The following is a 25,054-nucleotide window of genomic DNA, read 5'->3' as shown; positions in this document are numbered from 1 at the left end:
GTGTTTTCATGCTAACCTAAATTTCATAATCAATCAATCAATATTCATCAAGACATGACCTTCACACATAATAATTTGAACTATAACTCAACATATCTATCTGTTAACTTTGAAAGAAACAAGAAACTTTATGCTAAGGAAACCAAGAAGGGCAAAACAGCTAGCAAATAAATATGGGAAACAGATTATTTTAAGGTAATGAACACAGGCTTTCAACATGAACTCATTAATAATTGCATATATTTTACTTCACAGATACATGACCAAAAAACTAAAGAAAAAAAATTAAAATGAAAGAAAAGTTAAACATCCATCAACATCCAGATAATTGGAAACTAAACACACTAAGAGTTATCGAAGCAATATTGTTTATCATGTTTTATCACATCTTTTTTTAAATGCTCCCACCATTAAGTAGACAATGCAGAATTAACAGGAAGCAACAGAACAGTGTATAGCAGATGAGGCTAGTAGCAGTTGTTGAGGTAGATGTAGACGCATAACCATATAACGAGACCAATTCCAAAGACGGCCAGTAGCGAGAGAAACATCACCATCCATGGGTTCATTTCCTCTGCAATAAAGAAGAGGCACAGGGCCACACTTTCCATCACTCCATCTGGCAGCATTTTCAAGCTCAGGGTGCACAACTTGCATATCAAACTAGCCACTGTGTACATTTAAAATACCATGTGCAAGTTCTGTGGTCATAGACCTCAGAGAAACACCCGATCATGCTGGAACATAGCAACTTTCATCCAAATTTGTAACAATGCAGTAAAGTTGATTACAATTTTTATCCAGACATCTTGTGCTTTAGGGCAACTTTGCATGTATATATAGTACCATACATAGTTATGAAAACGTGCATTGCATATTTACATTTAAATATTATGCATCGTTCCTCTTAACTTTGTACAATATCATGTTCATCGTTCCTCTTAACTTTATACAATATCATGTTCATGTCAAAGTAATTCCAGAAATGGCATGTTAACTACAAGACCATTATGATGTAAAATTTAGTTTAAACATATATATGCTGTATTTAAGATGATGTTAAAAGCTCCCTCCAGCCCAAACTTTTTTTGTAGTAAAAATCCCTTTAACCAAACGGCAGATGTTGGAGAACAGCGAGACGAAACTTTCCACATCCATCTGTTAATTCATAAAATTTGTCACTTGACTGTTAACTTGTACACAAACTTCTTAAGTTTCCCAAGTCATAAACTATTTTCAACTAAATAATTATAGCTACCACCTTACATCTCCTCAGATCAAGCCATCTAAACTCACACTATGTACTATTGCAATATTTAGTTAAATGTCCTCATATATATATATATATATATATATATATATATATATATATATATATATATATATATATATATATATATATATATATAACATGACAATGTATAACAAGTGACTTTCTTTTCCAAACTGGGAGCATATATACTTAGCCACAACAGGAAATCCCCGTAGGGAGGTAGTGCCATCAGTGCACCTCATGCGGTGCACTGTAGGCATTACTTAAGGTTCTTTGCAGTGACCCTTCGCCCCCTAGCTGCAACCCCTTACATTCCTTTTACCATGCCTCCTTCGTATTGTCCTTCCTCCATCTTACTTTCCACCCTCTACTTACAATGTTGCACTTGCGAGGTTGTCTTCCAGTTACCTTTAAAACTCCTTTACTCTCGATTCAATTTTCCTTTCAGCACTGAATGACCTCATAGGTCATTCAGCGCTTAGCCTAACCTTATATTATGTATTCCATTACAACAAAATAAATAAAATAAAGATTTTGACACCTGCCACCTTCCTAAGTGCAATAAACCAGTGTTCTGAAATACCCAGTTTTTATTTTACGAATATACAAACAACAAGTCTCAGTTTCTGCTATGAAGACGCTCAGTTTTAGCGAGAATCGCTGGGGACACTTCATAATCTACTGCTGGGGAGACGATTCGTTGCTACACACGCGCGCACGTTACTCAATTGGCAGTTGACAATTGCCAAAAAAACAGTTACACCCAAAGTCTCTTTAAGATCAGGGGCGTCATTTAGGGCGGGGCAACTGCCCCCCCAAGACTCAAATTGCCCTCCCCAAGCCTCAACTTTGGCCCCACTCACCCCCCAAGAAGTAACAGCAGCTGGTTTTCCAGTATTCCTACCGAAATCCACATGTGTCATCACATTATATCTATCTATTTTATGTGCTTCAAAAAGCACAAAATAGCTCAAAATGAAAAACCCCGCTGATTTGGCTCCCCAACCCGTCTTTGCCGCCCCCCTCCCCCAACAAAAATCTGAAATGACGCCTCTGTTAAATTAAGATAACATTTACAGTATGGCAAGTGGTACCTATCTATATATAATTCAGGGTTCTGCTCCATAATGTTCCTTGCCTATCATGGAGATGATCACGACAAAGCTTAAGAGAGTAAAAAAATATTTCAATGAACTCTCTTTTATACTTAATATTCCCCTTTTAAAATTTTGCAATAAGTCGCAAATCCTCCGTGAACAACATTACAATTTGTATCGAATGTCCACGGGGGGAAAATTTCAAAACAGGAACAAGCTTCAAGATTCATAAAAAAAAAAAAAAAAAAATTAAAAATAGAAAACAGAATTAAAATCCTTAAAACTGAGAATTCAAATCCTTTCACGTCTGGCCACTCTAGCAAGTCGTTGTAATAATAACAATAATAATAATTTAATTGCGGAAACCTTACCATCGGAAGAATTTCTCTGGTAACGGTCACATACCATGACACTACCGCATGGCCTTCCCTGGCCAGCTTCCCACTAAGATCTTCCACTCCGAACTGGCATTCCCTTTCCTGAACACCACAGCTCTTCGCCTTGGGTGACCTACTTATTTAACGATGACGTCACTCTTGTGTACCAAAGTCCTACGTAAGAAGAACACCCCCTTTTTCGGTCTTTTCCCTCCCTAAACATCTCGCAGAAGTACAGTATAATAGCAAGCAATACGCCTGTCCTGATCATCATGATTTTATGCATCAAGTACCTATCATTATTATTATTATATTATAAATGTTGCTGCAGATTTAATGATATTCGACTTTGCGTTATTCTAAAAACAAAAACTCTTTGACGCTTCTAAATAAAAAAATTTATAAGTTGTGTTTTGTGTACAATTAAAATTTACAGATGCATTTATATAAAATGTATTGTGCAAAGACAATCACCTTTCCAAATACATTTACTCTCTCAACGTCAAATCTTGCACTTAAACTGCCCATGGACCAAATATTTCCTTCATTTTCAACTCATTTTTGTCTGCTTGATAATACAATAAACTTCTCATTAACCGTCATTAATACTCTATAGCATTCCATAGTGTTTGTCTTTCGCTGAAACTCTCTCTCTCTCTCGAATTCCGTCCTATGTCATTATTATTTGCAAGACAGATAACCTTATGATATACAGTATATCGTCAAGGAGTGGAAAATCTGAGAAGGGACGTTCACAAAAAAATCAACACAGAAATTTATATGGCAAGGCTATAACAAATTTTTGAGGAAAAAAGTATCTGGTAATGACATTAATATTCTCTCAACCAAACTACTACAATACTGGATTCAGACACATATACAAGTATTCTTATATACAACAGCGTACTAATGAGATCTACGTAAAGTGGGGGCTCTCGGGATCGTGGGAAACGCAGATTCTACCGGATTGTGAACTTCGCCAAATAACCAATTCTTTCCTCCCAAAAGTTACCGCTCAGTGGGACAGATTTCCTCCCCGACAAACGGTTACTCACAATAGTTCCGGCCAAGGTCGACTGCGCTACCAGTCACCCTTGGTAGGGCTTATTTACAAGATGATTTTACATTCCAGACCCTCTTTTGTCCACGAACTATACACAAGAACCGAATGAAGATCGATAAATTAAACATTCCCATATTAATTCTACTAAGTAATACCTAGAAAGTTGGAATACATAAAATGAGAGGCGAGATATGCAGATTCCTCAAAAATTCTCTCTCTCTGTCTCTCTCTCTCACGCGCTATTACATAATACATATACATATATATATATATATATATATATATATATATATATATATATATATATATATATATATATATATATATATATATATATATATATAATATATATATATATATATATATATATATATATATATATATATATATATATATATATATATATATATATATATATATATACACACACATATACATACACACACAAATGATTTGTGTTTGTTATCAATTGCCACATCATAATTTTTGGATTTACTGAAATAACTACGATTACTACTACTGGTGCGTATATTTTGATGTCTTTCCTTTTTATTAATGCTTGATTTTGCATGATTACGATTGCGCGCACTTCTTAAGGCAATGTAATTGCATGTCTGGACAATGCATGTAATTGAACTGTCAGTATGCTGATAAATGACTTCCGTATGTTTTTGGAAGAAATATGCATAATTTTTAGGAAGCTTATGTACTGTAAGCATAACATAGTTCGCTTATTTTGGTTTTATTCTAACAATTATCCCTAAGAAACTCATATGTTACCAACAAATAAGTCAACAGATAACGCGCCAGTTTCGAAATATGGCAGAGAAGCTTCCTTTGAATGTTCGTTGCCTTTTGGGCAGTAAGGAAAACCACACGTGAAAAGGTGTTATACAAATCAGGGTTTTTGCTCGAGTCATTAAACATCATGCAAACTGTCATTTTTTTTACTTGTTTCAGACGGGCACTAGCAATGGACAAACGTCAGAATAGACCTGACTTGGCTATAATACTCTTTCATATGGTTTGAGGAAAGATGGTCGTGCTTGTTAACAAGACAATTACGTTTAGTTATTTATAGAAATAAGAATAGTAGTGACGTTTGACATAATTTTCGCTTTTAAAGATGGCTTCCTAACTTCAGGCGGTATCAAATGAAATGAAATATATTCATATGATAATAATTACCTGAAACCAGGAAAGAATTCAGTAATTGTAACGACAGCAACATTAATAATGATGAAAAACAGACACAACAGATTGAAAGTTCCTTCAGCATGCTACATTTAGGCTTCCAACGATTTAAAATGGATGAAACAGTTATAACGCTTTCGACATTTATTTACAAATATAAAAAAAACGACAGTTACCCGCAATAAGTTTAAATAAAAAAAACGGTAGCAGTACTTATTGGTCGACACCATACAATCAAATGAAAGCCGTGTCTTCATTCATTACAAATAATTATAATTTATTCTATAATTAATTATTCTTTTTTTACTGCACACTCGTAGTTTATGGGTATAAAAGGTATAAGATCTCACGGTCTTCACAGGATTCAAAGAAGAATGTGGCCTAGATGCACAGTTTGATTTGTCACCATTACTCGAACGATTCTAAATCTGTGACCTCATACATCATATAAAAATTACAAATCTTAAAATTCTTAGTAACGTATTCTTATAACGTATTTACAATTAATCAACACACTCTACTACAGAGCAGCAGCAACCTAATGGTTTTTCAGACGAACATAGTTCACGCACATTGGGAATATTTGGTTTTAACACTACCTGGCACCTCTCAACGGAAAACGCTCTTACCTACCTTATAATTATAGGAAAATAATTTAGTGTTTTTCATCGTAGCATTTTTAAACGACTAAAATAAACACGAATTTGCTTTGTTTCAAATTTTAGTTAAATTGGAGTAATCACCATGGAAATCGCCATTCATTTGACAAGCAACGGTGATTGAAATTTAAAAGGTAAATTTTCTCAATTAATACTTATATTTTTAACGCTAGTAAATAAGAATTTTGTCAACATATGGCGGCCGTGATGTTTTCAGAAATTTCACGTAACCATCATTAAACCCTGCATGTCATACCTTGATCGTCTGTCTTCACATGAACGATATGATTGGCTACTTTAAAATGTTCAAAACATGTAAACAGCTGCGATGTGCGATTCTTACGGACCACTCTAGGAGCAAGAGCAGGCCACATGCCACCACATGGCTGTCTTAAACAAACAAACAACAACAAAAGGTTAGCGATCAGTGGGGACTGGGAAAAGGAATAGGGTACGGGGGAGAGGGAGGTGATGCACACGGGAGAAAAGTGGGGTTAGGGATCAACAGGGAGTGAATGTGTATCATTTCATGCAAAACATTCTGATAGCTCTCAAAATTTGGCTCCCATAACCTTTATTCGTTCGTATTTTCTGAAGTCGTTAGTGATACTTATCACTACGAAACGGCCTTCACTATTATGCAGGAAAGTTAACCGGTTTTACCTTTTATAGCATTAGGGGCCCTGCAGCCTTCCTCAGATCCCAATATTTTCAAGTTAATAGAAAAGAAAATAATATCACCGTCTGGTATTTACAGTAATCAATTCTGACTGGAGAAACCACAGATCGTTCAAAAAGTCTCGTGGTCTATCGTTACTGAAAGTAGCCTGTGATATTTCTTCCCGAAAGACGTTAATTATTAAGCTAATTAATTTCTTTACCACTATTTTTAGGTAATACCAGATTTTCGTCATATTTATCAGATCAAAAGATGTCTAAAACCCTTATACTGTAGGTAATCAAAGAACTACCGCTGAAAAGATTAAACAAATCTGAACGTCATTTGCAAAAAATGACTTGCTAATCCTAGTTCCCCCACGGTTTCATTTCATTTCTGTGATTTTTATTGATAATTAACCCTGATGATGCGAAATGCATCGAATTCCCTAAAGTTCGACAGTTAATAAGAAAAAATGTCCGCAATTTTATCACGCCTTCAGCAGTCTTGTTCCTCCTCATACATACATACGTACGTGCATACGTAAGTACTTACAAGTGCATGTGTAGTTGTAACGATACAGGAGAAAAGTCCAACGCACACAGATTTTGCACTTCTCATTGTAATTCGCAATGCATTCGTTTCGAAGCATAAACGTAAAGCAAGTGTTGCCCAATACGTCTTTTGTAAGCGACATGACAATGACAGGAAGTGAGTCAATATACACGCAAGATTCGGTACAGAAGGGCTATAATACATTTGCTGGAAATGTCTGAAGAGATACGCACCAAGTTATCAGCATTTGTGGAGAGAGAAAGACATCCCTCTATGTATGAAGTACAGAGACATCCATTTTCATAACTAAACATTATGATGATAATGATTTCTTAACCAATATATGGCAAACCAATTAAAAATAATAAACAACTTATCAACAGGGACATTATGCCGACAACATATTATTTCAACGGACGGCTCTCCTTCAGACTCGTGGCTACGTAAGGAACGCGAGGTATACCGCAGAACCAGATGTTAACAACAACAATGGTTAATCTTGCTTTCCTCGGAGAACTGGAAAGTGACAGCTTGCCTAGACATGAAATTATTTCCACTTTGCCTCAGGCCCAATGAGTCATGCCTCACACAGAGAAAACTTGTCTTCACGTCATTTAAGCGAGAACAGCGTCCACCTCATTTAGGTTGAGAAATATCATCTTTGTTGTTCATGTATCCGGCAATTATCATTCCCCGACTGCAAATGAAACTACCATTCTAAATATGTGATTTCTAAATTTTCGAAAATAACACGATAAGGTAAACAACAAAGCACAATGGGATATGTATGAAATACTAAAATTACTAAATTCCTTGAATGCTAGAACTTCGTAGCTTACTATAATTTCTGCCTTTGTCACTTATCACACTCCACTTCTATTCAAAAAGTCTATCTGTAGATGGTTTCCTTAGAGTAATCTCTCATTATCATAATTCACATTAACCTGTCGAACTTTAGTTTAGCCTACATTTATAATGAAGGCATACCACTGTTACAAATGTAACTCTTACTGTTATGAAATTTTTCCATACTTATACTAAACAAATATTCGATGTAGCCTCTGTATGCCTGTAAGGTCTGCATACAACACTTCGGCCAGAAAGAGGTCCAATCTGTCAATACAGCACATGCCATACATACCAAAAGGATATGCGACCGTTAGTAATTTCTTACCCAGATCAAGAGATTTAAATCCGGCCACCCGCTACTCTCTCTCTCTCTCTCTCTCTCTCTCTCTCTCTCTCTCACGGAAACGAGTCATGGCCCGTAAAATGGGAAAGTTTAGAAATGTGAAAGTTTAGAGCTATTATACTTTATGATACATTGATAGATCGATGCGTCAGTAAGAACTCGATTGTTGTATGACCAAACACTGAAACCGCAATTCAGGTTTTTGTTGTAGAAGATTTTTAAATAACACATAAACTGAGCTTTTACATAAGCATGCATAATGTATGAACGTAAGCCAAAGTAGACTAAATGTGTTGAGACGCAAGGCACTTAATGAAGCCTAAATAAAACAAGTAAAACATGCACCGAAGTTTCTTCGGCACAATCGAATTTTCTGTACAGCGTATAATGTTGTATGAAACACTGGATGTACTGCAGTATGCAACCCACAACCACTAGTCAGAGTCCACGACCGGGCAGTGCACAGTTACTCCCCAGATGCTGAGGCTAGAGGGCTGCAATTTGGTATGTCTGATGATTGGAGGGTGGATGATCAGCATAACAATTTGCAGCCCTCTAGACTCAGTCGTTTTTAAGATCTGAGGGAGGACGGACAGACAAAGCCATATCAATAGTTTTCTTCTGCAGAAAACTAAAAATGGTTTCCCCTTGTTACCGAGAATCTTTATTGCATTTTTCATTTTACTAACGTACACGCATACGATTTAGACGGTATCAGCAACTCTACAAGTGCTGGTAGTACGTATGATTTAAGTACTGCAGGGTGTCTTAAAACGTATGCATTTCATTCTTGTGAAAATTTGAATTTAAATTAATCATGCACATCATAAACTATATATAGCCTATATAATAGGATAATATACACGTGTGTGTGTATATATATATATATATATATATATATATATATATATATATATATATATATATATATATATATATATATATATATATATATATATACATATATACATACACACACACGTGTATATTATCCACATTCCCAGCACGGGTACTGCGACCTTGATCTGGCCGTAAACGTGAACCCAGCACAAAGGCCAATGTTTCACTTGTTTTAATATATGAGATACTCGGAACGGATTGCAGAATATTTGTTACAAGTGAGAATCAAAGTTCCGAATATAGGAATGATTACGGATACATGATTTTATATGTAAAGTATGTATAGTTACTACGAATGTCACTGACACCGAATAAGTCTTCTTCAATAATGAGATGATTACAGCACAGGTCCAATTCTGAAAAATGATACCACGTGGTTTTGTTTTCGCTGAGATCTGAGAGAGATTCATAACAAGTAGTATTTCGCCATCCCTGATTCCCAGGCTTCAATAACACTTCCCTCTTACCCACAGAAATCTTTACCCTTGGGAAACTGCCGCCCGTAGGGTAAGGCGCCGTCATAACGAGACTTCAGCTACCTCACGAACGAATTCATGGTTAACGCAATGCTTACTCTTACAAAACTTTATGTAAACATATCACAACGCGACATTTCCTGTTAGCATTCCAATACGTACTTTCCGTACAGCCCGAAATCTAATACAACAATAATGAAGATTTTTATATACCAGTTGGGTATATTACTCCCTTGGGAAATGATACAGAAGTCTTATAAAGGTATTGGCCGGCGCAGTACGATCAGTCCTAGTCTGGCAGGCAGACAGGGGATGGGCAGCGAAAGATGTCATCGAACCCACCGCGCTTTAGGGCCCTCAGCAGGTAAACACGGACATACAATATACATATCCACGAGACAGCTTCGCAATTAATCCATAAAATTACTTCTGGACAACAAAATACACCTCTAAAAGCGTTGCTATGAACGAAGCTGGGCCATTTCCGTATCGTAACACCTCTGCTGAAAGCCTCATAAATTGATTCAAGTTTATAAGACCTCACTCTCCTTTTACTTCATTTTTTAACGACTTTCTCCTGCAGTGAAAATAAAATGAAATTCGGGAAGATTTACAACCCTAGAGCACAACAATAGACTTTACGTGTGTTAGAGTTTACCATGGTCGGTTCGGAAGCGAAATCTGTTCATATATACAGAATAAAGAAAAACGGGTATCGAGCCATAAAAATAATTGATTACGCTGCTCACATCAAAGTAGTTTTCTTCTTTTGATTTATTCGGCCATTCAAGGCTTTGTGATCTCCATCACTTGGGGAAGAAAACTACGACAGTTTTTTGATAATTCATTTTCGTGTGCTGGGCTGGTGAGGCTGGGATACCTGAGGAATCTTCCTGTTGAAAAGATATTCATGCCTTGCTGACCCATTATGATTGCAACACACGCACACAAATTTATGATTTGTGGAAATCGCTTTCACTCCTCTTCCCGCTCCTTCCCTCTCGCTGTGCACAGATATGAGCTGTATATCGTACATCTCTCGCTCACAGTTACACTTCGTATGTAAGAGATCCGTAACGTTGGGTTCTTCACTGAATCAGAGCAGCATACTTGAAACGACTGTCTCTGCCCACGCATTTCATTATAATTGATTTGAACACGATTTCAGTTTCTCCCTGCTGATGCTAAGATAAATTAGCACAACTGAATATGGCAGCTTGATATACTCGTGTGTGTGTGTGTGTATATATATATATATATATTATATATATATATATATATATATATATATATATATATATATATATATATATATATATATATATATATATATATATATATATATATATATATATATATATATATACACACACACACACACACACACGAGTATATCGCTGCCATATTCAGTTGTGCTAATTTATCTTAGCATCATCAGGGAGAAACTGAAATCGTGTTCCGAATCAATTATAATGAAATGCGTGGGGCCAGAGAGAGTCGTTTCAAGTATGCTGCTCTGATTCAGTGAAGAACCCAACGTTACGGATCTCTTACATACGAAGTGTAACTGTGAGCGAGAGATGTACGATATACAGCCCATATCTGTGCACAGCGAGAGGGAAGGAGCCGGAAGAGTAGCGAAAGCGATTTCCACATAACTTCATGTTAAGATAGATGTGTCACATGAAGTGAACGTCAAAGAAGAAACTACTGCATAATGGGAAAGCTGGATGTAAGGAGACGGAATGGATGATCTGCCACCCAATATGGAAAGAGGTCCTCACCAAGGTCCTCACTGTCTCCCATCTTCTCAGTGACTGCCTTGGCCGTCAACTCCATTACTCCATACCACAGGCAAGGGCACCACCTACCGACGTAACTAGGAGCCCTCAGTGGCGAAGCCACACACACATGGGAATGTGGATTTCGGATTCACGGTATGGAGGCTCTGTGCATGGTCGTTTTCTTACTGTTTGTAGAAAATCAAGCCGTACAGTCATTCAAGTCTGCTCCTTTTGCAAGCGCTTTGATGAAATAAAAAGATGACTAAGCTTACTGAACGAAAAGAAAACGGTCTTGAATTCAGCCACTGTGCTTTCAATGGTTTGCTTATGGAAGAAGGAAAAGGATAGTTACACACAATTAATTCCCAAGAACTGCAATGTAATGCGCTTTTCTAAACATTGACATTTCGCAACTGCGACGACGAGGGGCGTTATGCCTTTCATTAAAAGACTAATAAGGTCAAAATAGTCCTACAGTATATATAACGTATTCTGTATCCGTATATTTTTTGTGATACCGATAGCCAACGTTTAGAATTGTCATTGTCCAGCCCGGGCCAGCCTCTCTCGCCAATGGTCCCTATTTAATTATGTCAGATGAAAGTCCCGTGGTCCTTGGCCTGAGCTTCTGAAACGTCCCAGTGGTCCGGACTTTCCGTCTCGATCGTCTGTCATGTTATCGGTATGGATACAATAATAATAATACATCAAAATAATAATACGGATCCATACCACAATCAGCTCAGCATAGGCCACAATCAATCAATGTCAATCAACTCACTTTATGAATGATTACGCAGTTATTAATCCGACTTGCTATCAATCACTGCTGCTTTAAGTCTTCTTTCCTTGTAATGCGGAATCGATTTCTTTGTTGCGATTCTATTACATAGAAATGTGTGAAATTTATCAAGTAAACCAAACTCGTTCCTGTTGAAAAGATATGAAACTAAAAATCAAATAAAACATCTTTAAAGGCTGATAATTTACTAAACTAGTCAACATTAATGGCGCTTTGGAAAAAAAAGGGACGAGATATATCTATGCAAAATATAACAAATTATTGAACCACCACAAGCTATATTGTCAATGACTCTTAAAACCTTAAACACAATGTAAAATTCACGCTTAAATTTCATAGACAAATTCAACGCATCACCTGTACCAAAACCCGATAATTAGCCTAATCTAGCAACTTTCAAGCACCATTTAGATAAATTACAACCTTGCATATGCCTTGACTTGAGTGGACGGTTATAATTTATCTGGCGTCGCCCTGACTTGAACATGATGACAAAAGAAAGTGGTGTATGATGAAAGTTCACCGAGAAAATACAGGGCGCCGCTATCTGAGGACGCATACGATGATGAACGCAGTCTTATTCTAAGAAATCTGCTTTGCAGGTTTATGACCACATGTCCTTCGGTTACATCATTCACGCCCATAAGCCCTTTCTTGTATTTTCAACCTAATAATTACACTTCTCGAGTGAGTGGGCAGAGAAATCTGACTGACTACAAGGTCACGTTTTGAAACCCCAAGATTTCGAGGAATGAACATGCCTGGCGGACAGAGGTGGTGTTCCAAAAGGGCAACAGGGATTTCAAAATTTCCGAAGCAAGCGTCTAATAAAAATACTGCTAATGCTACTACTACTAATAGTACTGGTACTACTACTACTACTTCTAGTGTAGTAGTAATGATAAAACTCCACAATGTAAGAATTAAAAAGATTGCAAGAGCTTGCTCAGTGGCCATCTTAAAAGTGAATAACAATAGTAATAATAATAATAATAATAATAATAATAATTTCAAGAAACCGGAAAACTAACGCCTCCTAACGCCATACCCCCTTAAAGGTAAAAAGCAATCTGGAAAAAAAAAAAACTGAACTGCAAACGGTCTAGTGTTCTGAATACGGAAAAAATACGACTTGAAATCCAAAGCAAAAAAGACGAAACTTTTACAGCTGGAGCCAACAAGAGTCACGACCCAAAATAACTACTGCCATGCCTCTTTCCAAGAAGGAAACGAAGGCAATCCCACGAGGGATGTCCAGGGGAGGTCAGGCTTTCATGCACGTGCTGCATTCCCAAAATGTTGAATACTAAGATGTCTTGCGGTAGTTTCTTTCTTTTTTTTTTTTTGCGCGCTTATTAAATGTCAACAAAGCCTCGCCGGCAATGACGAATTTTCAATTGCTTGACGACAAAATCCAACATTTGCAAAAAAAAAAAAAAAAAATTAACTATTATTTATAAACTACTACAAAACTATAAGAAATAATGGGAAAATAAATAGAAATGATGCAGTGTACGACTGCCCTAACCCCAACTATATTACAATTCGCAAAATGTAAAAGAAATGCAGATAAGACAAAAACACGCGAAAATAAAAAAATATAAAAAATTACCAGGAAGAAAAAAATGAGACAAAAAATCAAATAAAGAAAAAAGCACGCCCTTCATCACCTCAGAACGACAAGTATAAAGATATTAATGAGGATAAAGATGCAGCAGATGAGAACGATGGGGTCTACCAATCAAAACCCAGCTTCAGGAGCTCCAACTTCCGTTTGGCTAATCAAACGGAGCCTCCTGCAACTCTTGTGACATACCAACTGCCGTATATCCACTCTATTGGACACATTGGAAAGGTCATGAAGCGACTGTCGTTTCACTTGTTTGGACATTTAAACAAACATGGAAACATGAATGATCAGCAAGATAATGCCAGGTACGTGTGATATATATATATATATATATATATATATATATATATATATATATATATATATATATATATATATATATATATATATATATATATATATATATATATATATACAGTATATATAGTGTGTGTGTGTGCGCGTATGAAATTTCAAGACGATTAAAATAAAGCTCTTTTAACCAATTTAACGTCAAAGCAGAGAGAGAGAGAGAGAGAGAGACTTAAGATTTACATATCAGGTGCAATGACCAAAGCACACAACCAAGTAAAACTGTTGATCAAACACCTCACACGGAAGGCTATTATAGTCGACTTGAATGCACTGAATGTAGTACGTGAAGAACACAAAAGCGAGACAGGGAAGCCAAGAGCTAAGAGTTTTGGGATAATGCTTACCCCACCCTTCTAGACTAGTTTAATCATCTTTATAAACATACATGCACAAAGAACAGAGAAGGGCATTCAAGCGCCAAGAGCTGACAGCTCCACTGGCTAGACTATTGGAACATTACCTCGCTTTTATAGTTCTAAAATCAAATTCTCCCAAAACGACAGATTCACTCTAAGCCCAAAGACTAAATCTGCAATGTTACCAGCAGAGAAAATGATTTACCAAACCTCTGAATGTATTCCATGGTAATAAACTCATCAACTCAGAATTTGAGAAAGCGAACAAAATTCCATTAGACGTAACTGGCAACTTTGCAAAAGGCACTTTCCATGAACACGTCAACGTCAAGTATCCACAACTAGACTCAGAACTCTCTCCAAACTTCTCCGAAGCGCTTCACCACACACATAAATGCGCTCTTTATTCTGGGGAACTTCGCTGCCGCTCTTCTTCATGAATATCATATCAGTCTAGAAAACAAGGAAATAGACCTCAAGCACAATAAGTATATAAAACTTGCACTGTTCTCTCTCTCTCTCTCTCTCTCTCTCTCTCTCGCAACATGAATGAAATCCCCCTTAGCCTATTGGATTGGCTCGGTTCACAACATAAAAGCCCGTTTCTTTGTATGACAAAATGCATTCAATTGCGTGTGAGAGCGATTCGCATGACATGTCAACGGGGAAACCATCACTTCAACAACAAGGTGTCAGTGGCACATGCCCTCGAGTGCCAAGTCCTTTGTTGCGTTTGTTAAGAGAAAGGTCTTGGTGGCGCTGGGCAACGTTAAGTTAAGCGCTTGTGTCATATCTGAATCACAGCAAACTTACAAAGTTATATATGAACTACAGTTAAATTCCATGATGCAAAGCTATACCTACATAACATTTTAATGAAAATAACCTAATTAAGCAACATGAAAGCAAATTTTTGTGACAATAGTTTACATTAAAATATAATAAAAAGACACTTGCATAAATTTAAGATTACACTAAATCCAATTTCGAATATGAGTGGCGTAGTAAAAAGCCTAGACATATGTTAAAAATATCTCGTCTACTTTGCAAAGTCGTAGTGTACTATGCGTACGTGTGCATCATTGCGTTTTAGTAAAAAATAAATTTAGTTAAGCAAAGTAACCCGCAAGAGATGACGTCAATTGGAGCTACGAACTTGTAATTAACGTTTATGAAGGCATATGTGATTCACACACGCATTATATGCATGCCTGTGCATCTCGCTTCAATATACAAAGTACTGTACTGCAATACATACATACACATATAAATATATACAATATATATATATATGTATATGTATATATATATATATATATATATATATATATATATATATATATATATATATATATATATATATTAATATGAATGTATAGATGATGAGACAGAGCGAGCCAGCCTATTAGGCTTAAAATGACGCTCAGCACGAAAGGAGTTGCGACAACGCCCTCCTGGTTTACTTGCACTTGGGGCGATTCTTCGACGTTATTTCACTCTATTTCATTCTTAGCTTCGGTAACTTCATCTTTTTATTCAATCTGTTGTATCTATAAAATTAATCTTTGATCTCCGATTTTCATACCGATGTTTCGTGATAGAATAAGAAATGTATTTGCACCCTTCTTTGTTGAACTAGTGAATTGAATCTTACCGCCGGTCGTAGGTTATTGTCATGATTACCAAGCGCAACCCCTTAGAAATTAACATCTCCCCTTCTCTTTGAGGAAAACCAGAGCAGTAAAATGTACGGCGTATCTGAACAGAAAACAACTTGGTATGTCTTAGTCTTACACGCCATTATGAGTGTCATCACATTATCATACACTCTGTCTATTAGCCATCTATTTGGCTAATGTGCTCCGACTCTTTCTCTCCCAAACTCCGTAAGGAAAAGTAGCCTTTCAGAGGTTCCTCTCATCCCAAGTCACCCAACAGAACCATCCCGATGCCTCCCTTGTTCTCCGGCCAGGCTATCTTTAAATTGAGGATGTGACATTCCCCATGTAATCTTGCATTAACCTCTTCCTTTCACTGTAATCACGCGTATAAAAAAAAAAGAGAGGGAGACACTTCAATTATTTTTCTGTTTTCAGTTTACGGATTTTCAACAATGGAACATTTCATTAACGAACACAAAATCTTCCCTCAATAAGAAGCACACACAAGGCCATCACTCTCGAGAAAGGATTTGACCGGTTGCTGCAACTAGCGACTATGTTTGACCCAGGACCCACCTCATTTTCATTTCTCACCCAAGTTCTTCACTGATGAAGTCTGTCAATTAGCTGACCTTAATCTATCCCAACCTCTGCAAAGGCAATGTGAGTACTCATTTGCCAAAGGAGACCTACAATCTACTCATTAGACTACATTGGATGTGAACGTGTGTGAAGATGAATGTGTGTGGTCTACGATGGCTCGAAACCAGTATACCGAACCACTTGAGCTCAAAGTCAACACCAGTAAATTCAACGGACTCCATTTCACATAGTTTGTAACAAGCAAGAATAACCAAAGTAGCTTGCAAAAAGTTTACATCCTTGGTCGGTATATACTGCAACTAAGGTCCATATAGGGTAACCGATTTGAGCGAGATAAGAAGTCTAATTAGATTTCATGCTCCAATACTTCTATTCAAGGCAATTTATCCTTCAACGAGACAGTAGCTTCTTTCATAAGGTTTTTTTGCTCGATGTTTTAATATATAAATTAAGATTTATCATAAAAATCAATGCCAATTAAAAAGCACAATAAAAATATGACATCCTTCGACAGAGAGAGAGAGAGAGAGAGAGAGAGAGAGAGAGAGAGAGAGAGAGAGAGAGAGAGAGAGAGATACTAAGGGAATGTTATATGTTCTATGATATGAGAGCAGGAGAGCGTGGTAACAAGCCACGATACAGAAGCAATATTTAATTATTAATTGCGGAGGTATGAACGGTGTCTCGATAGCCTACATCGGTTGAGGGTTGAAGTTATTATTTACAAAGAAAAAAAACCTGCATATGAAAGAGATACGAATAATAATGAGTGTCCAAAGAATCGATGAATTATACCTTGAAAAACACTAATAAAATATCCACAACATGTCATTATCTAAGTCACAGGTCAAAAGCGTCAACCCCTTTGAAAAACCTAAATAGTGCGAAAAAAAATAAAACAAAAAGAATTATACAATTTTTTCCACCTATATATATATATATACATACTGTATATGTATGTATTATATAGCCCTGAAATGTATACTTTACACCTGCATTTAAAGAAATAGAGCTGAAATTCAACAAAAGGAGTCAAGGTCAATTACAGCATATGTACTTTTCCAATATATTTCGTAATGATTCAATTTGCGGTTTCCAATTTCATAAATCATTTCGGTACAATTACTGGGCTAGCGAAACTTGAATCAAAATCGACAATCAGAAAATTTTGTACCAAAATATGTCGGGAAATAAAGGAGTTAAAATATGTTTCTATTTAATTTCATCCTAACAAAATCCTTTTCATTTGTGGTACAGGGTTGAATCTCACCAGGAAGACATAATACAATCCGGTTTATCTGACTGGTATTCCCGGTTTCTGGTTTACTGGTCTCAAGGTTCTTGGTCTCAGATTCGATAATGGTTGGTGTTATCTCCTACAGGCTTAATTGTTGTGTAATGTCGGGTCACAAAGGTTCTGCTGATGATTCGAGGCTTTTGTCGAAACAACTGCTCATGATTTTATTCAATGGAACAAAATTTACCTCGATTCACTCCTTTTCGTATGCTTGCTTCCAAAATTCTATGAGGAAAAACTAAGGTGCAGTCATAATGACACGAATTTCAGACAGTTATGTAATGTAAAAATGGTTAACAGCCTCCTATCTCTCTACGCGATATGCGTAACAACTGGCGGTTATTATCCCTGAAGCCACGCCTCTATTTTAGGGGAAAACGACACACTTCTTAAAACAAGTTTTGAAGTAAGCATTATACTGCAGTACATGAATAATACAAATCAATTAATAATGCTTACACGAATCAATAAGTAGTGCTCTAACACTATGGGTCAAGGTATATCATTAGAAACAGTTAATTTAATCATTAATTTAACATGGCAATCACACACTTTTACGTCTTCCTCAAATATATCAAGCTTTGACAACTTTAACCGTCAACATTTTTTTACATATCTTATAAACTGGGTTTAAATGAAGCTGAACCGAATACATCAAAAAAAGAATCACAGTCCAAAGCATTCTAAGTACTGACTATATTAAGTCTCGGGGGCTGTAATTGAGAGAAAATAACGTAGCACAAGATAAGAACTTCATTAAATAGTAAAATATTTTGAAACAAAACAACAATTATCTTAACAATAACGATTTAAATCTACTAAATCGATGCATCACATATTTTACTAAAAGTCAGGAATAAATATCTGTAGCAAACCAAAACAAAGAAGAAAATTTTTAGCTTATGACAGGACAATGTCAAAACGGCCTACCATTGACTAAATGAGATTATCTTGTCAGCATTACAGACGACCTACTAGTACTACGACTTGTGTGTGTGTGTGTGTGTGTGTGTGTTAGAGAGAGAGAAATAATGGATTTATTCATCACCGAATGTCTATTGTTTCAAGCAACAATTCATGAGAAAGTTTCAATAAAAACACCCTCTGACTGCAGGAAAAACTGCTGAAAAAAACGAAGAAAACCCATAAAATCATAATCAGAAAGTTAAGTCTCTTACAGCCTGTTGATAGCACAGTTACAATGCATTAACGGCACAGAGTAACGATTGGTCATAGAGAAGCACCTTAATACTGGACATATCGTAGAAAGTTTCATGAATCCGTTATAAAGTGTTAACGATAAACGAGTTAGTATACTGAAGAACACTTTGCATTTATCAACAACTGACTAGTCTTCACATCAAATCCCACAGTCAAGATACGATTCCTCACCATGGATCAAAATCAGAAGACAAGTCTTTAGTCATCAGAAAAAATAGCTCAACTGAAAGAGCTGCAATCAAAAACTGTGTGAGAACCTTGAAAATACGATTACCCACCTAAGTGGGAGTGTCCTGTTTTCTGAACAAGACAATGCTATGGTCAACCCTAAACACAAGCAACAGGAGGTTAAAGCCCAACATGAATTCAAGGTCGAAAACGAGTGTGTGTTGGAGAGGTGTTGGGGGGGGGGAGGTAGGTTACATCTATTACTTAGAAAAGGCTATGGAGGTGATGGGGATGAAGCTTCAACAGTGGAACTTGATCCAATAAACGTACCACCAACCGAAAGGAAGCCCTCAAAGGGTCAACCCACAATAAGGGTGATGTTCCAAGGGCGCTCTCTTTTTCTCCCCCTTAGCGTCAGCATTCTGGGAGGATACCGCACTTCGTTTTTAAGTCACCTGAACATACCTTAGCAACAGAACTTTCAAGAAGATTATTTTTATCAACTTACTCATCGCGGCGGAGGGGCGAACGTTGTGGGAGAAAGAGACGGGAATCACGAGAGAGAGAATGATGAAAAATTGTGGGAAGACTCAGACAGAAAGAAAACCCTGATGCTCTCTAAGACACAGGGAGAGAAGGAGGGGGGAGTGGGCCAGATGCGAAGGAAGAAAAAGTCTAAGAAAAAACTCCTACATGGGATATGAGAGATGAGGAGAGAAGAAGGGCATGTCAGAAGGGATAAAAGAGGATTAAGCAGGATGAGAAGCGAGGGGCTGTATGTTCTGAATGACAAGCAAGTTTAGTTAGAGGACCGAGATGTATATACAAATATAGGATTACATCAAGTGTAGAAAAGGCTGTAGGATGGAATGTGTGAGAAGGAGTGATCTTAATGTACTAGAGTGATAAGAAAAGATGGAAAACAGAAGAGGTCAGCAAAATAAGTCAGATAAATTGAAAGGTCAAGACAACTGGTAGATAGGTAGCAAAACACTACAGGGTTTGAAAAGAGTTTTCCTCGTCTTAGAGTAGAGTAGAAACAAAGATATAAACAGAGAAATAAAGTACGTAGAGACCAGTGGCTCCCTCTCTTCAGGTCACTGCTGTTTCTAGGCCAGTTGCCTCCTCTTGATACCCCTTCACTCAAAATCCCGAGGTGAGCGATTGGCTTGTAGAGGACGATCCGCTATCAAGAGCTGCTGCTGTTGATTTTTACAGTGCTATCTACTGTAAGAGGAGTGCAGGAGTTCACGGAAGCTCTCGGGGTCGAAAAAAGCCAGGAGAGATCTATCTCGATTTCTTCCAGGAGGAAAAAAAAGAGACTGCTCGCTTTGCAACTGGATCCTCTCGAAATCCAAGATCCAGAGGTCGTACGGACGTTCAAAGAGTCGACGAGCGGCGTTCACTCCAAAGTCATTCTTTCTCGTTTCACTTCGTGTTTTAGTTTTCTGTTGCTTCTGGAGCTTTAGTCGTCAATGTTCACATGGCTGTGGAATGATTTCCATCACACGTTATAATCAACTTTGGTCTAAAATCTTTAGTTTTGCTTAAATTTGACTTGGTGAACAACCAAAGTTCTCAGTTATTTTCGTTGAGCTCACGGGCACTTCAGAAAACTGTAGCATTCAAATTTCACACATTTCAAGTCCTTTCGCTGAAACGCAGCCAGTCTAAATAACTGCAGGCATGAAACCCTGAAGTCAACGTAATAAGGAACCCTTAATTATTCATTCCTTCCATAACATAAGACGAAAACCATCCTTCCGGTCGAAAGGCCTTCAGTACGATTTATTCAATTTTTTCCCTTGTTTGGCATCACTTACGAGATTATCCAAACCTTCCCCACCACCAATAAACTATTAATCATTTCGCACTCGTTTTTCACTGTAGCCTCAAGTGACTCCTTGCAAACCGAGTCTTTCGGAGTGGCTGCCTGTAAGTAACAAAAAAATATAACAAAATATGAAGTAAAACAATCTACAGTTATCGTTTTCCACTGGATACCACGCACAAGTAATACACTTTACCTCGAAGAGCACAGATATGCATATTGAATTTACCATACGTTTTCAACAATTTACTTCTCTACTCTACCAAACATATAAACGAGAGGGTAATGCATACAAAATGTAAAACTGTATTACATGAAACATTGTTCGTTAAATTATTCCATATAATAAGCATAATACGGTACCGTAAAACAATTATAAAAAGAAATAATATGCTCACGCTACTGCAACCCATTAAGAGAGTTCTTACACCATGTATGCCTCATCGTCAAAACAACCTGGTGATAACAGTATTGAAAAAACGAGAGAGAGAGAGAGGAGGGAGAGAGAGAGAGAGAGAGAGAGAGAGAGAGAGAGAGAGAGAGAGAGAGAGAGAGAGAGAGAGAGAGACTTTCAGACATGTGAGAAACTCATTAAAATAGCCTCCTTAAAAGCTCCAAGAGGTTAACTTGTTTAACTCAAGCAAATAAACAATTTTCACAAGAATAAGATGCGAACTTTACTTCGGATGACGGCAAGGTCATCCTGATTATGGCACATTTTCCATAGTGGAATAAATGCAAAAATGGAAAAAATTATCAAGTAAATTGTTAAAATGGTCCTCCAATTACTGCAAATGACTACATTTTAGTATAGCACAATCTTGATTCATATAAGATTCAGCCTATTAAGGTCAGTTACCAAGACAACGATTCGCTTTTAACCAAGTAGGTCTGATTACACGCAAAAAACCACTTCTCTCCCTCTCTGATGTATTATATACAGTATGTATGTATGTATGTATATATATATATGTATATATATATATATATGTATATATATATATATATATATATATATATATATATATATATATATATATGTATATATGTGTGTGTGTGTGTGTGTGTGTGTGTGTTTAGGAGGGGAAGGCATATGTAATGGTGTTGTAAGTTTAATATATATATATATATATATATATATATATATATATATATATATATATATATATATATATATATATATATATATATATATATATATATATATATATATATATATATATATATATATATATATATATATAATATTGAGAACGGTAGAAACATAACTGACGAACATCTGTATAATTCTAGAAAGGACAATGTATTGTCACTTGTATCTGCCACGACACACCAGCGACTGTATTCGCTTGCAAAAAAGAATCCTGAGGCAAGACGTCACCGCCAAGGTCAGCCGGCCTAGTCAAAACATTCATTGCTTATCGGCCAGACCAAATTTAGATATGCCATGAGGCAACAGATATTCAAAGCAAAGTAACAATGGACAGATTGCATAGAAATTCGACAAAGGAGTGGGTTAGTGGCTTCATATAAAAACGAGATAGAAGTCACTGACAACTCATGTTTTAAAAAGTAGATGCGATGTTGATATCTACGTGGGAAAATAAATGCAAGGTTACATAGAAACAATCTATACGAGATGAACGGGAATTCCTCATTAACATAAATCATACAAACAGCTATTTAAATATGAAAATATTCCGCATTACTTGAATTTCCCTGAAAAAATATAGCTACTTGAAATACCAGAAAGTTACGGACTTTGATCGCCACATTTGTTAACCAGTATAAAAGTATGAACCAAAGAGTCTTTTGCCTGTACCTTAACCCTCTTAATACCTTGAGACTAAACAAGTCAAAAACGTCAAAATACCAATCGTTTCTCCTCCACGTGAAGTCAATCATACCACCCACTTCCCAACACGGCAAAAAATCGAAGCAATGAAGAGAACGAGGAGTAATTGGATAAGGGCAATACAAAGCCAGCAATTTCAATGCCACATTCCCCACCCGCAATCATGAATCAAACGATATAACGACGTTAGAAAAGAGAGAGAGAGAGAGAGAGAGAGAGAGAGAGAGAGAGAGAGAGAGAGAGAGAGAGATTTTCGCCTTCAATCAAGCCTCCTTCCAACGACAACACAGGCCGGAATTAGCAAGGACATAATCTGTATACACGTAAAAAGGAAATGGGACAGTTCATAAAACGTTTGTCATAACCAATCAATATTCCTTAAAAGTCCTATACATATATGCTAGATTCACCCCAAGCAGAAAAACAGAATTGCTCAAATAAACGCTATAAGAATGACAATCATATTATTTGTAAAGCTTTGATAGACCTAATTGAAAATTAACCACGCTGATGTTTAATAGATTTTTACCGGATAAATGCACCTCTAAATACGAAAAACTAATTATTACATACTATTTTTGTTTGCTATGGATTTCTTTAAAATGGAACTCACTCATGAAAATAAATTCCTGGCTTGTAAGAACACTATCATTAGGCACTTTGATCTGAGACCTACTCATTTTATGGAAAAAAAGGCTTTGCTTAGCAGCATGGAGTTGCACAGACCATTGCAGTTTAAATTATTTCTCCTCAGACACATTTGGCAGCATCGACAAACCAACATTACGGAAGGACTTGCATCGCAATGACATTACCGTTTATTGTGTAGAGCTAACTGAACTTATCCAGTAAAGTAGATGTAAAGTTAATGTTGAAGAGTCTTGTCAAATAAATATGCAGTAAACAATTTGCCCTCCTCATAGATTTGATAATCAGTAAGTGGTTGGAGATAAGAAAGGTTCTGATCTGAGTAACAGTACAAACTCGACATTCAGAATACACAGATGATGCGTAACCCATCACAAAACTTAAAATGCTTGATTAATAGAATGCATCATATATCTAGAGAGGCGGGACTCTAAATAAAACAACAAAACCAGATTTTAGACATAGGGACGAAACAAAGTGAGATACAGAAAGGGTTAATGAGGCTGAATCTTTCAAATATTTAGGAACAAAGATATCCAGTAAAGGTTCTCTTGAGTTGGAATTTAGTCAAAGTTCAAAGAAGACAAAATCAAACAATGTTCAGGCTGAATAAGATCTGGAAATCAAATACTGAACTGCACACGAAAATAAGATTATACATTAGTCTTAATATGTCTGTATTGCTGTACGGGCGTTAATCCTGGTATGACATGACATTATATCGAAAAAGTTTTGTCGATTTGAGATAAAGTTTTCAGAGACTGCAGAACAGACTTAGAAACTACAAGAGTTCTGTATGTAGCTGTAATGAGGAAGCGGAAATGGACATGGCTTGGACGTGAATCAAAGGGAGAAAACCCAGGCCTTCATGGATAAGAACTATGAGAGGGATACTGGAGATAAAGAGGATTTGTGGAAGGTAAAGCACATGAAAGAAAGGTATTATTGGTAGAATTTCACGAAGGCCCTCTCCGGCGAAAGTCGAAAGAGATGATGATAGAATAGAATACAATATAGAATTTAGGCTAAAGGCAAAGCGCTGGGACCTATGAGGTTATTCAGCGCTGAAAGAGAAATTGACAGTCAATAAGGAAGGTTGCAAGGTGTAACAGGAGTAAAACGTCTCAATTGCAGTAGGAAACGATTTTTAGAGGATGGAAAGTCAGATGGAAGAAAGAGAATACGAATGAAGGTACAATAAAAGAAATGAGAGAGGTTGCAGCTAGGGGCCGAAGGGACACCGTAAAGACCCTTAATCAATGCCTACAGTGCACCACGTGAAGTGCACTGACAGCACTACCCCTCTACCGGGATAGAGATGGTGATGAAGATGACAATGACGACTCAAAATCATGTCAAATGTGTGATAGGAACGATAAGATGTTCTGTTTTATTATATT

The 25,054-nt window shown here is 36.7% G+C and overlaps 1 protein-coding gene across 6 annotated transcripts in view; it reads right to left on the bottom strand.

Moving 5' to 3' along the window:
• LOC136853418 (enolase-phosphatase E1-like) overlaps nt 1-25,054 on the bottom strand; it is a 150,977-nt gene that overhangs the window by 7,040 nt on the left and 118,883 nt on the right. For 4 of the 6 annotated variants that reach the window (XM_067128967.1, XM_067128955.1, XM_067128984.1 and 1 more), the window contains exon 2: nt 19,829-21,253. The exons of 1 other annotated variant lie outside the window; for it this stretch is intronic. In XM_067128967.1, the coding sequence (XP_066985068.1) occupies nt 19,829-19,832 (4 nt within the window). In that variant the 5' untranslated portion in view covers nt 19,833-21,253. Of the gene's footprint in view, nt 1-2,741; nt 2,852-19,828; nt 21,254-25,054 lie in introns of those variants that run through there. One more of the 6 variants, XM_067128944.1, reaches the window with a different exon arrangement.

This window comes from Macrobrachium rosenbergii, chromosome 3, assembly GCF_040412425.1.
Source record: "Macrobrachium rosenbergii isolate ZJJX-2024 chromosome 3, ASM4041242v1, whole genome shotgun sequence".
Taxonomy (NCBI): domain Eukaryota; kingdom Metazoa; phylum Arthropoda; class Malacostraca; order Decapoda; family Palaemonidae; genus Macrobrachium; species Macrobrachium rosenbergii.
Note: the sequence above shows the minus strand (reverse complement) of the source record. Positions and strands in the feature narration are given on the sequence as shown.